At 58.2% G+C, this 12,953-nt stretch overlaps 1 protein-coding gene across 3 annotated transcripts in view; it reads right to left on the reverse strand.

Moving 5' to 3' along the window:
- Positions 1-349: 349 nt before the first annotated feature.
- SARNP (SAP domain containing ribonucleoprotein) overlaps positions 350-12,953 on the reverse strand; it is a gene marked incomplete at its 5' end in the record, with an annotated part of 32,285 nt that continues 19,681 nt past the window's right edge. Inside the window, 2 exon segments of one of the 3 annotated variants that reach the window (XM_055792012.1) lie at positions 350-2,380; positions 4,169-4,258. In XM_055792012.1, the coding sequence (XP_055647987.1) occupies positions 2,339-2,380; positions 4,169-4,258 (132 nt within the window). 3 annotated transcript variants of the gene reach the window in all.

Consider the following 12,953-nt stretch of genomic DNA (forward strand, 5'->3'; position numbering starts at 1 on the left):
AGCGAGAGCAGCACCCAAAGGAGGCAGCACCCAAGGAGGCAGTGAGAGCAGCACCCCAAGGAAGCAGCGAGAGCAGCACCCAAGGAAGCAGCACCCACAGAGGCAGCACCCACGGAGGCAGCGAGCTCAGCACCCCAAGGAGGCAGCGCACTCAACCCGCAGAGGCCGGGGGTTCAGGACACCACGTTAACATCGGTGGTTTCCCCCCCCCCCGCTGGCAACGGCGCGGCCGGGCAGGGTCTCTGCGCCCGCAACCGCCCCCCCAGCCGGGAGCAGCCCCGCTCCCCCCCCCCATGCTCCCCCCGCCCCCCTTGGCCGCTCCGTGCGTCGCGGTGACCGACCCCAGCACTGCCTTGGAGCAGCAGTTTTATTACGAAACCGAGAATGAAACGCAGCGTTTGCCCTGGCACACTACAAAACATCTCAAGCCAATAACCAGCGAAAAGATCGAAAGCCAAATAGAAAATACATCTTACAAAATCCGACGTACAAAAAAAAAAAACAAACAACCAAAAAAACCCACAAACTTCCCAGAATAAAATTATTACATGGAATCAGGAAGGAGTGAGGGAGCTTCGATTCACTGACGACCCCAAGACACGCACCGGACCCCCGGACCCCCGTGGCTTTTAGCTGCCCTTTGGGAAAATAAACCAAGGTCCACGGTATTGCTTCGACCACCGAGGGCAGGCGGCCGCGCTCGGACCACAAACGCTAACGGAACAGAAGCGGTTGGAAGATTTCTATGTTAAAAAATATAACTATCTATATATTGCTTATCGAGAATCAGGTCCAAGCCTCCGGAAAGCTCCATCTGTTAACCCCCCCCCCCCTCCCTCCCCCCGGCTGCTCTCGGGTATCTTAAGGAAGATACAGCAAACATCTCCCCGGTTAGAAATAAGGATTTAGGGCGTCAGTCCAGCCCAGAGGATTGCGGCCGCGCCGCCTGCCCCAAAATCCAAGTGGATGGACGGATTCCTGCTGCACCCGGGGCTGAGGGATGCGCGGGAGGGGAGCTCCGGCAGGCGAGGGGGGGGGAAGGGCAAATGCCACCGGTGTCACCGCTGCCACCGCTCCTTCCACCCACCCCAGGGAAGGGCTTTTCCCAGCCCAGGGGCTGCGGCATGTGGTGTGACTGGACCCGATTTGATTGATTTTCCTCCAGAATGTCACCCTGAAGGGTTACGGGTACTGGACACCGTGGGTCCTGCGGAGCTACCGAGGGTTTCCACGCTTGAACCGAGGGGTCCCGGCACCCCGGAGGACAGCAGGGTTGAGGACGAGATAAAATCCAGCCTGGGAACAGCCATCGGGCAAAGCGGCTGCTGGGTTGTTGTTTAAGGAGAGAAACGTATCGTGGACCTGGAAACCGCCGCCGAGGGGCTGGGGTGGGATGAGCGAAGCGCTGAGAACGGGCTCTGTCGCTACATTTTCCTCCTCGTTTTAGGGTGCCCGTCTCGATCGAGGGTGAAGCAGCAATTCCCACGCTGGCAATTCCCCTTCACCACAGCCGTGAAACCACCTACCGGCACGCCGCTTCCACTTGGGAAAAATCCTTCCCTGAGGTTGAACTTGCCCGCTCTGGGGCGAGCCAGGGGCAGGGAGCTGAGCTCCGGAGCAGGAGTCGCATCACCCATCGTGCCGCTCCCAGCTGCTGGGAAGGGACCATGACGCCGGGGGGCCCGTTTCCACAGGGAGGAGGAGGAAGAGGAGGAGGAGGAAGAGGAGGAGGAGAGGACCAGGTGGTCTGAGAGCTGGAGGCAGCATCGGACGGCAAAGACAACGGGTTTACATCAGCCCCGGCTCCAGCAGCACGTTGGGGTCCCTCAAGCAAGTGCCGAGGGCAGAGCAAACGCTGCTCGAGCTCCGCTCAGTGCTTCCCCTTCCTCACCTCCTACCCTTGCTCTGACTGCCCACCTAGCTACGGGGCAGAGCTCGCCACGGCGGCACCGGGAAGGCACCGGGACACGCTCCGTCCCTCCCCGCCGGACGGTACCTCCGGTGGGAGCTGCTGCCAATGACCCCACAGCAGCTGGAAACCGCGGGGGGCTGCGGGCGGCCGGAGATGCACCGAGAACAGTTTCTTCTTTTTTTTTTTGCTCAACTTTTCTTCATTTTTAAACTTTGGAACTTGGAGGGAGGGGGGTGTGTGTGTGGGGAAAACAAAACCCAGTAGCACAATCATACAACTACGGGGGATTCCCTGTCTACTCGTTCACTAAAACCTAGAGAAACAGTGTGGGAGTGAGGGAAAGTGGGGGGAAGAGAGAGGAGGAGGAGGATGCACGCACTCGAGGCACACTGCAAATGGGCTGAAGCTAAAAAAAAACCACTGGCATCAGACGATCCCGAAGCGTTCTGCTCTTTTCCTCTTCTTTGCCTGCAAAGAGGAATCACGAGAGAGAAAAAATAATAATAAATCAATCAATCAAACCCGAAGAGAAACAAAAGAACGAGTCGTTTCAAATCTCACACAGGCACGTAACCCGATGGAGAATTTATTAAAAAATTTGGTTTGGGTAACGATGCTGGAGCTCGGCAGCTCCGGCCGCTGCCTGAGTTCCCCAGTCTTTGGGTTCTAGTTTGAGGGAAGCTGAGCAGCGGGACAGGGCACCCCAAAACTGAGCGGCAGGTTTGGGTAACGATGCTGGAGCTCGGCAGCTCCGGCCGCTGCCTGAGTTCCCCAGTCTTTGGGTTCTAGTTTGAGGGAAGCTGAGCAGCGGGACAGGGCACCCCAAAACTGAGCGGCAGAAACACCCAGCGCCGGGGGATACGGCGCTGCTGGAGTCATCGGCAAAGCGCGACAAAGGGGCTGAGCTGGGAACAATGGTTACTTCATGGCCTGGAAACCCTTCCAGGCAGTGGGGAGGTGGGAAATGTAAAAAGGGCAAAGGGTTAACACTCCCCTATTCATGGCAAAGGTGAGAGGGACACACTAAAACGCATTAAATATACTATTGCGTCTCTCCGATATGCCTTTAAGCCGATACACGAGGGGCGTATAAATCTTAATTTTTAGCAGGATAAATAGCCCGGGGGCAACAGAAGCCCTAATCAAGAATCTCCGGGGAAAGGTGCATTTGAGTGCACACAATACCAGTAAAAAGACCTTTTTGTTCCAGGCACAATCTCCGAGTGACCTAACGGAAAAGCGTGGAATCCCTCGCCCAGCCGGAGGGGCTCGTTGCCCCCTGCCCGGCAGAAGGCTGGGAACAGCGCTCCGCACGCCGGGCAGCGTTTCTGCAGGAAACCCCAAACAAAACACAGGCAGGAGGGGGAGGAAAAAAAAAATAAAAAAGCCCCCCCCCCTCCCAAGAAAAAAAAAGCCCTAAACCCCACCTGAATTGTTGAGATCGCTCTTAGGAACCCAACAACCCCCAGTTCTCATCCCTGGAACCATCTGGTTAAGCAGTTTCCAAAACGCAACGCTCGCCCTGCCGCAGCTTTGCTGTTTGGTTGGTTAAGGCAGAGGGTCCCCCCCCGACCCCCGAGGGGTCCTTTTGTCCCCAGGACAGGGGTCCCCGACTCTGGCTGATCCCCGTTGGAGCCGTATTTACGTGGCACCATTGGTGCGCAGGGCACTCTCTGCCGTAATGGCGCCCAGTGCTTTGGAACAATTTGAAACAGAAAAAAAAAAAAAAAAAAAAAGTGTGAAAGTAGATAAAAGAGCACAAAATTGCCCCGAGGAGGTGACAAATTTAAAAGATGGGCCAAAACCCCAGAGGACAGAACAAAGCCTTGGAGGAGAAAAGCTGGAAACAGGGTCAGCAGCATCTCGAGGCTCATTATGTCGTCGAGTCTCCGGGGATTTATTGATGAAGGACCTACAATAGCATCCGAGGGGAAGCAGAGGGGCCAGAAACATCCAGGACGCGGGGAATTGCGGAGGACAAGGAGCAGAGAGAGCGAGGGGAGGGGGGATGGGGGGGGGGAGAAAGTGGAGTAGAGCAGATGTGCCCCCCCCCACCCACACATCTCCTTCTGGAAGTATCCATGCCATCCCGCAAGAGGAGGAGCTGGATGCCACCACGGGGCTCGGCGGGGTCCGGAGCGGTTTATGGGAACGGGGGCTGAGCCCCCACCCCCACCGCAGCGTGAGCCGGCCCCACGTCAGCACCGAGGGGACTCAGGACCCCCCCTGGGACCACCGCTGCCCCCCAGGTTTTACCTCTGTGTCCTCTGTGGCTCCAGCCCCGGCTGAACTCGTCACGATGCCAAACCGCTCCTTCCGCTTCTTCAGCTTCTCATCTTCTTCGCTCTGGCACAAAGAAGGACCCAGATGGATTTTGTTGGCAATGCCCCGGGGTGGGGGGGAGCTCGTTTCACCGTAAATCATCTCCCCCCCCCACCCCCCCTCCTCCCACAGCCAGGCACCCCAGCAAAAAAGCCGAAGCAAAGCAGGAGAGATGGCAAGACCGCGGGGGGGCTGCCCGGCACGGCAGGTAACGCCGGTGGCTCCGGCCACTGGAGAAGACACACAAGGATAACGTCTGCCCTGCCAGCTCGTGGTACAACCGCCTCAAAGCGAGCCCCAGCCCCCCTCGAGACCCCCGTCACAGCGTCGCCTTCCCGCTGAACTCCCCCGTGCCCAAACCCGAGCACGACGGAGGGTGCGGACAGACGGGGCACGGATGGGCACGAGCGAAGGAAGGTCCCACCTCGGTGGGCAGAACCTTTGCTGGGACGTGGAGGAGGAGGAATGATGTGGGGGACGCGGTAAAGCCCTGGGCACAGCGAGCAGCAGCAACGTGACCGTCACCCCCGTGGCGCGGAGGCTGGGCCGCGTCTCTCGGAAGCATTCTCGTTGGAGAGGGAGGGTCGGCACTCGCCCCATCTCCCCACGGCACGCCGTGCCCCTTCCCAGCAAATTTCTGCTGACATCTCCCAGAGCTTCCCGATCCCCAATTCTCAAAGGTCTCCAAAAACCTGGAGCCTTTTGAGCTCCAAAAACCTGGATCCTTTTGAGCTCCACTGCTAAGGGTCTCCAAAAAACCTGGAGCCCTTTGAGCTCCGCTGCCAAGGGTCTCCAAAAAACCTGGAGCCTTTTGAGCTCCGCTGCCAAGGGTCTCCAAAAACCCTGGAGACTTTTGAGCTCCAAAAAACCTGGAGCCTTTTGAGCTCCGCTGCCAAGGGTCTCCAAAGAATCTGGAGACTTTTTACCTCCACTGCCAAGGATCTCCAAAAAACCTGGAGCCTTTTGAGCTCCGCTGCCAAGGGTCTTCAAAAAACCTGGAGCCTTTCGAGCTCCGCTGCCAAGGGTCTCCAAAAACCCTGGAGACTTCTTAGCTCCATTGCCAAGGATCTCCAAAAAACCTGGAGCCTTTTGAGCTCCGCTGCCATCACCCACACCAACGTCCTGATCCCACCATCGCCCATAAGAGCCTCAACGTGCTCATTTTCTGCGGATTTACTCCTACCTCTGGGCATCTCATGCCTCTTTCAGGCAGTTCCTACAGCCCAGGCTGCCTGATTACTTCAGGCTCCGACCGCTTCTCCCTCCCCGATCATTAAATTCGCTGCAGAGCTCTCGCCCCCCATCACCCACCCCCTACATCCTGTTATCGAGGGCAGGGGTCCCTGGCCACGCCACCCTGACACACGGCTTCCCACTGCCTGGGGGAACCAGGGGCACCAACACCAGGAAGAAGAAGAAGAAGAAGAAGAAGAGAAGAAGAAAAAAAACCACCCCCCCATGGTTCGTGAAGAAGAAGAAAAAACAACCCTCCGTGGTTTGTGAAGAAGAAGAAGAAGAAGAAGAGGAAGAAGAAGAAAAACCACCCCCCATGGTTCGTGAAGAAGAAGAAGAAGAAGAAAAATCACCCCTCCACGGTTCGTGAAGAAGAAGAAGAACCACCCCCCATGGTTCGTGAAGAAGAAGAAGAAAAAGAAGAAGAAGAAGAAAAACCACCCCCCATGGTTCGTGAAGAAGAAGAAAAACCACCCCTCAATGGTTCGTGAAGAAGAAGAAAAACCACCCCTCCATGGTTCATGAAGAAGAAGAAGAATCACCCCTCCATGGTTCGTGAAGAAGAAGAAGAAGAAGAAAAAGAATCACCCCTCCATGGTTTGTGAGAAGAAGAAGAAGAAGAATCACCCCTCCATGGTTCGTGAAGAAGAAGAAAAATCACCCCTCCATGGTTCGTGAAGAAGAAGAAGAAGAAGAAGAAGAATCACCCCTCCATGGTTCGTGAAGAAGAAGAAGAATAAGAATCACCCCTCCATGGTTCGTGAAGAAGAAGAAGAAGAAGAATCACCCCTCCATGGTTCGTGAAGAAGAAGAAGAAGAAGAAGAAACACCCCTCCATGGTTCGTGAAGAAGAAGAAGAAGAAGAAGAAACACCCCTCCATGGTTCGTGAAGAAGAAGAAGAAGAATCACCCCTCCATGGTTCGTGAAGAAGAAGAAAATCCACCCCTCCATGGTTTGTGTCCCAGTGCTCCACCTGGATCTGCCGGGATCAGCCAGCCAAGCAGAGGAACGGAGCCGGACCCTCATCCCTTGACGTGGTCACAGACGGCGCCATCAGCAGCCAAATTTGACCGGTGGCACCGGTGGGAAGCAGTGGGGAAACCTCCCCGTGTCGATCCCTTACCGTGACCCCAACACCGACGTGCGTCGCAGCAATGGGACTGGCCAAGGCGTTTGGATGAAAAACTCCGGGAGGGGGCTCGAGCCCCAGCTCCGTCAGGAGCCACCAGCAGCCGTGGTGGTGTCAGAGCCCCGAGCCCCCAGCTTCACCCCCCTCCCCCCCGACACGGCTCCAGCATCACCTCCCCCGTGGTGCTCCCCATCCCCCCATCTGTGGTTTGGTGGCAAAGCTGTGAAAACACTGGTGCTCCCCCCAGCCTCATTTCCCGGAGGAGGAGGATGGAAGGGACAGCACGAAGGTGGAGGAGCAGCCCCCAGCCCCCCTCCCAACCCAGCCCACCCGCTCCACCTCAGGGTTCCTCCGGTTTTCAGGAAGAAGCAACATCCCGGAAAAAGCAGCACAAGCTTGAGGGTTGCAAACAAAGGGCGCCAGGAGGGATTATTATCATCGCGGGGACGGCGAAGGGAAGGGAGAAGGAAGAAGGACGGCTGCGGCGGCGTGACGCACGCACCGACCGACCGCGGCCGCACAAAGACAACCCAACCCGGGCACCGGCGACGTTCAACCGGCTCTTAAAAGCCACAGCACGGCTGACCGCGGGCTTTAAACCTCAGGAGGAAGAGGATGGCCCCGAAGCCACCTTGGGCAAGCGCCGTGGCTCTGATAAAAGGCCAGGGGAGGCTCCCAGCACCGGCACCCAGCCGTAGGGGGTTTATTTATTTTTTCGGCGAGCCACCCCCACCCCTGCCCTGCAGGGAAAGCACGTAACCCTCCTACTAAATCAACACGGTCCTAATGATCTCGCTCACTTGACCCCCTAGCACGAGGGTGTCAGATGCAAACACGCGTACAATCAACTTCACTCCGTCTCCGGAGCTCCTCGCTGACAGGTTTTGATTCATGGGGTGCTGAAACCCAGCTGAGGAAAATTACCTCTATCAAAACGCCGCGATCTCCGCATCTATCAACCCGCGGCGGTGCCCCCGGGGGCCGCGCTCCGGCGTGCAAATGGGTGCACCAGCATCTGCGGGGAAAGCTGACCTTGCTGGCAGCGTGGTCAGATTTATTTTCTACCCTCCCTGTTTCCCTTTGCACTCGCGCCACAACGGTTATTTTGTCGTTCGTCTAAAAAAAATAAAATAAAATAAGAGGAATAAAATAAAATAAGGGGGGTGGGGGGAAAAAAAAAAAAGAGGGGGAAAAGGGTTTTACGAAAGGCTCCAAGCCCTGAAGCTAAAGTCTTCCCTGCCACCTGGTACCAGGCGGCATTTACACCGTCCTGTCCATCTATTTGCGCCGTGCGTGATCCCGATGCTTTAATTTCGACACCAAAAATCCACCTACGGGACCGCGGGGCACTGGCACGGCTCCACCTTCAGCAACGGTAATCTGCCTGGGATCCGCTGCTTCTCCAAGGGAGATCCAGGCTCCCTCCTGAGGGTGCAGCCTAAACCCCACCGGCTCCGGGCACCCAGGGGGAAGATGCTGCACTGGGCAGAATCAGGCCCTGCGGCTGCCCACCCTCTGCCGTGGGGAAGGAGGCGGCGAGGGGAGGGGGCTCGTCCCCCCGCACTGCGGCGTTCCAAGGGGCTGCAGCCAGCGGAACCTTGGGATCCCGGGGATCCAGTGATCCCGTTTTGTTTTCCTTGGAGCAAGTGACAGAGCCGGGAGCTCCCGGTGGGCACGGGAAGAGGTGCCGGAGGGCAAGAGGGAGAGCGCGGGTCAGCACCGATCACATCCAGCCTCAGCCGCTCGGCCTCGGGATCACGTCCCTTATTCCCGAAAGAGGGAAGGATCCATGTAAGAACGGGATCACTCCCCCTCTCCCAGGAGAAGGCAGAAGTGCTGGTGGTGGAAGAGTTAATGCCAAAGGTGTTCGTCCGGGTTTCCATGGTGCGCAGCGCTCTGGCACTCAACCTGCCAGGGATCCCAGCTCAGACCCCAGCCTGGATCCCAGCCCTGATCTCAGCTCAGACCTCAGCCTAGATCACAGCCTGGACCCCAGCCCAGATCCCATCTCAGACCCCAGCCCGGATCCCAGCTCAGATCCCAGCTTGGATCCCAGCCCAGATCTCAGGTCGGATCCCAGCTCAGACCCCAACCCAGATCCCAGCTCAGATCCCAGCTTGGATCCCAGCCCAGATCTCAGGTCGGATCCCAGCTCAGACCCCAGCCTAGATCCCATCTCGGATCCCAGCTCTCCTCGCCCCAAGCCACGCTCCCTGCGGCAGTGCAAGCAGGAGCTGCGCTCCCTCCGGTGCTCCGTCCCGCTGACCCCCGCAGCGCCCAGCGTGTACGGGGGGACCGACCCCGCCGCCGGCCTCGCTCCTCGGATCTGGAGCGAGTTGATTCGGGATCACCCGAAACCAAAAGCCTCGCGCTCCTTCAGTGTCGGGGGCAAGTCGCCGGGCAGCCCCTCGGCCCCTACGAGCGCCTCATTCATTATTTGCCACGAGCAGCTCCGGTCCCCGCACCGAGCGCAACGCGGCAAAGGACGAGGCTGCGTCACCCACTAACGGATCCGGCGCCCACGTCCCGGCCGCGATGGGCACCGCTCCGCACGCCGCGTAACGAGGCTCGAGGCGGGAATGCCGGGCTCAGCCGCAGCAGCCGGGCAGGGAGCCGGGCGAGCAGCCAGCCTGGCTCACTGGGACACCCTGGCACAGGTTCGGACACCGGGCAAAGGACCGAGGCACGGGAGACACTCCCGGGAGATGCTCCGTGCATCCCGCTGGCACTAACAGCAGCGACCTGCCCGCTGCACCCGCTCTATTTTAAAAGCCCACATGGTTACGAAATCCCTGTCCCCCAGACCCTGTGCCACGCTGCTTTCTCCACGGATTAACGCGTTCCCAGGAGGAATCCGTGCTGGCTTAGCAGAGGAAGCACCGAGTACCCTGAGCATAAACGTGGAGAGATGGCCATGAGCCTCCGTCATCGCATCCGCGGTGTACGGCAGGGTGCGCGCCCACGTGTGCGTGGCAATCCGGACCCTTCTGGTCCCTCTCCCGTAGCGTGCTGCAGCATGACGGATGGCAGGATGAAAAGCAGAGCCCCGAGGCTTTCAGGCGACGGTAGATTAATGATGACACGGCCTTGACCTCCCAAAGGTAAAGGTTACGAAACACTCGAGGGTAACCGGGCTTCCAATTTCATACCCGGAGGGCGAATGACACCAACCCACCGTTTTATTCTCAGAAACGCTCTCCAATCCTGGGACGCGCAGCTGTCACCCAGCACCTTTTTGAAATTCATCTCAACGTATTTATTCCTCCCGTTCCTTCCCCCTCGCGGGCTCCCAGCACTGCTAAGCCCTCCCGGAGGCGCCGCCAGCGAGCGTTCGGCGGGTGCCACGCGCTGCAAGAGGGAAGCCCGGGGTTTATACAGGAATATTCCACGCGTGCCTTGCACCCCGTCCCGTTTCCACCCCTTTGGCACGGGGGCGAGGAGCAACGCCGGGTCTCCCACCCCGACGTGACCAAACGTGGCGGTGACGGCCACCCCAGTCGGCACAGCCCCCTCGAGCGCTCCGCTGGGCTCAGACGCACGCAGCAGGAATGCGTGGCAACGCCGTTATTCTACCGCCGGCGTGTGCTGAGGACCATTCTGCACAGCTGATGGGGAATTACGCCTCGGTGTGTTGCAGAAACGTTAAACCCCAGGTTTATCTCCGCGGCAAAGAGATGTCGGTGCGCCGGGAGCTCTGCTCGGGGATTGAAACGTGCCAGGAGCTCAGCTCAGAGCGAGACGGTGGCAACATCCAGCCTCACCCATGTGCCCCCGACGATCCGCACGCTCCCTGCTGGCTCTGCTGGAACTAAATTGCAGAATTACTCCGTGAAGACACCCCAAGTTTGAGCAAAGCCTGATCTCTTGGCTTCCCTCACCCCTTAAAAACCTGCTGGAAGCACCCGGGCTGGGTCTGGCGCAGTGATGGACCAGGGTGCAGGTCGCTGGAGATGTTTCCTTACAAAAGGAGTCAGGAAGCATAAGGAGCAGGAGTCGTTCCCAACGCTGAGCCCCTTCTGGCTGCGCACCGGAGAGCTCCTGGTTTCCTCCTCCTTCACGCTCACGTCATCGGAGCAACACCGCATCGGTGACCGGCCGTCTTTTTGACAGAAGCAAGAGGCCACCGCAGGCTTGCTCCTCATCCCTTCTCCCAGTCTTGTCTGGGAAAACAGGTCGGGAAGGCAAAACCCCTCTGACTGCACGGCGTGGCAGGCAGGCGCCGCGACAGCCGGCGGTTCTGTGCTCGCTCCGTGTCAAACCGCCGTGGCTTTCGCCGTTCACGCTCGCCCCAAACGGGATGAACAGGGGAGGAAGAGCAGAAAGTCGTGCAGAGAGCCCACCTGCCCCTTCCACTTCCATTCTTCCGCTTCCACGGCAGGGATGAAGCGAAGATGTCGGGAATGCCGCGCCGAGGAGACGCGCTTCTGATGTGCCGCATGGCAAAAGGCTTGGGAAAGGGTTTCTGATCCCATCGCACGCACCGGACAGCACCTTCCGTATCAGCCGGCCCTTGGGGGGGCTCTTCCCTCCTGGCACCCCCCGCCATGGGGGCACTCAGAGCGATGCCCCCCGCTGTGGGATGGGGGGGCTGGCAGCGCTAAAGCCGCTTGGAAAGTTTCCCCTCGCCCCGTCCGGCTGTTTTTTAATAATTAAAAAAAAAAAAAAAAGGGGGGGGGGGGGCAATGGGGCGATGCCTCAACATGATTTGAATGGCACGTTAGCCCCAGATTTCATAAATCAATCAATTTGTTCCAATCAAACCCAACGAGGCAATGTTAACCCTTCGCCCGCCACGCTGAGCCCACCGCCCCCAGCAGACCCCAGAGGTGCCCGGTGGCGTGGAGATGCTGTCGCTTCCCAAGCTAAATGAAGTCCTGCTCAAACCAGATGAAACTGCACGAGCAGAATAAGTTTCCCTAAGAGTTTTCTTAACCCTCGGGTGCAAACGCGCTCGCTGCCGCTGCCAGGGTGGGCGGCAAAGCCCATCGGCGGAGCCACGTGTCTTTATCCCCCTGGAGACCCCCGGGAACGCAGCTTAATTCTGACCCAAAGGTGGTTTTACCTCCAAGCTCCGCACCCATCCCCAAGGTCCTCAGCGCTTCCCACTCCAAAGGGAAAAAGATTTTTTGGTGGGAAGTGAAGCGGGTTTGGAGACCAGAAGCTCCCAAGGCCCCTGGGGCTTGGCCATGACCTTCAGCCCTATAGAGCGACCCCCTCCCCACTTTGTCACCCATCGCTTCAACACACAGAGGCAAAACGGCAGCACCTTCCAGTGCCATTTCACCGCCCGGGGGTTAATTATAAAAGACTTGGACCATCTGTAAGGTCCCTTCCAACGCAAACGGTCCGATTCTACGATTTGTGCTCATTGATAAACTACTTTATCACAGCGCTGGCCACGGCTCAGCCCCTCTCCCACCATTACACCCAGTTGGCTCCTCTTGGCAAGCGGCTGCATTTCCAGTTCCCTCCCAGGCTCAACCCTTTTCTTGCTCAGCCCCTCTCCCACCATTATACCCAGTTGGCTCCTCTTGGCAAGCGGCTGCATTTCCAGTTCCCTCCCAGGCTCAACCTTTTTCTTGGGTTTTTCTTGAGCCGAGGGCACGCCAGGACCCAGCAGACCCCCGTACTGGGGGGCTGGCCCTCCACCAGGCAATACCAGGGGACAGTCCGTGTTTGATTTCCAGGCTGGAGAGGCGGTGGCTCAGCCTCAGCCCGCAGAGCATCCTCCTCCCGGGGCAGCGGCGCAGGGCTGAGCAAGTGGAAAGGCAAGGACAGAATCCTGCAGAGGGAGGAGCTGGTGTAGAGGGTCAGTCGATTGGATTTTGGACAGGGATGCAACACGATTTGCGCTACGGAAAGAGCCCCCAGCACCCAACCAGCGAGGGTGGAAAACCCAAACAAGAGGCGTTTGGGCAGCAGGAGGGAGGAAACACGCAGGCTGACCGCCCTGCGCCGCACAGAGCCCAGCACCCAGGGTCAGGATCGGCGCAGATGCTCGTCGCTTCCACACGTACAAAGGCTTCAGACCTCTTTCAACCCGAGGAGATGAAAGGCGGGTGGGTAAAGCACTCGGAAAGTACCTTATGTTTGATCTTTTATGGTCACTTAATTTGGTTTCTCCAACATCACTAAAAGCTCCAGATTCTAGCAGAGCTCGGAGGGGAAATCTAGCAAAGAGAGCTGCTGCTCTGCAAATATTTGACTAACCAAACCCTAATAATTGTTAAATTATTCCCCCAGGATGGCAGCTCGCAGGCCAGAGCAGGAACAACCTCGTCCACAGGGACTCCTCCTCCCCCAGCCGTACAAACAACCCCTCACTCGCTTTTATGCCTTTTAAAAAGAACGGCCGG

Source organism: Falco peregrinus, chromosome 19 (genome assembly GCF_023634155.1).
Source record: "Falco peregrinus isolate bFalPer1 chromosome 19, bFalPer1.pri, whole genome shotgun sequence".
Classification (NCBI taxonomy): Eukaryota; Metazoa; Chordata; class Aves; order Falconiformes; family Falconidae; genus Falco; species Falco peregrinus.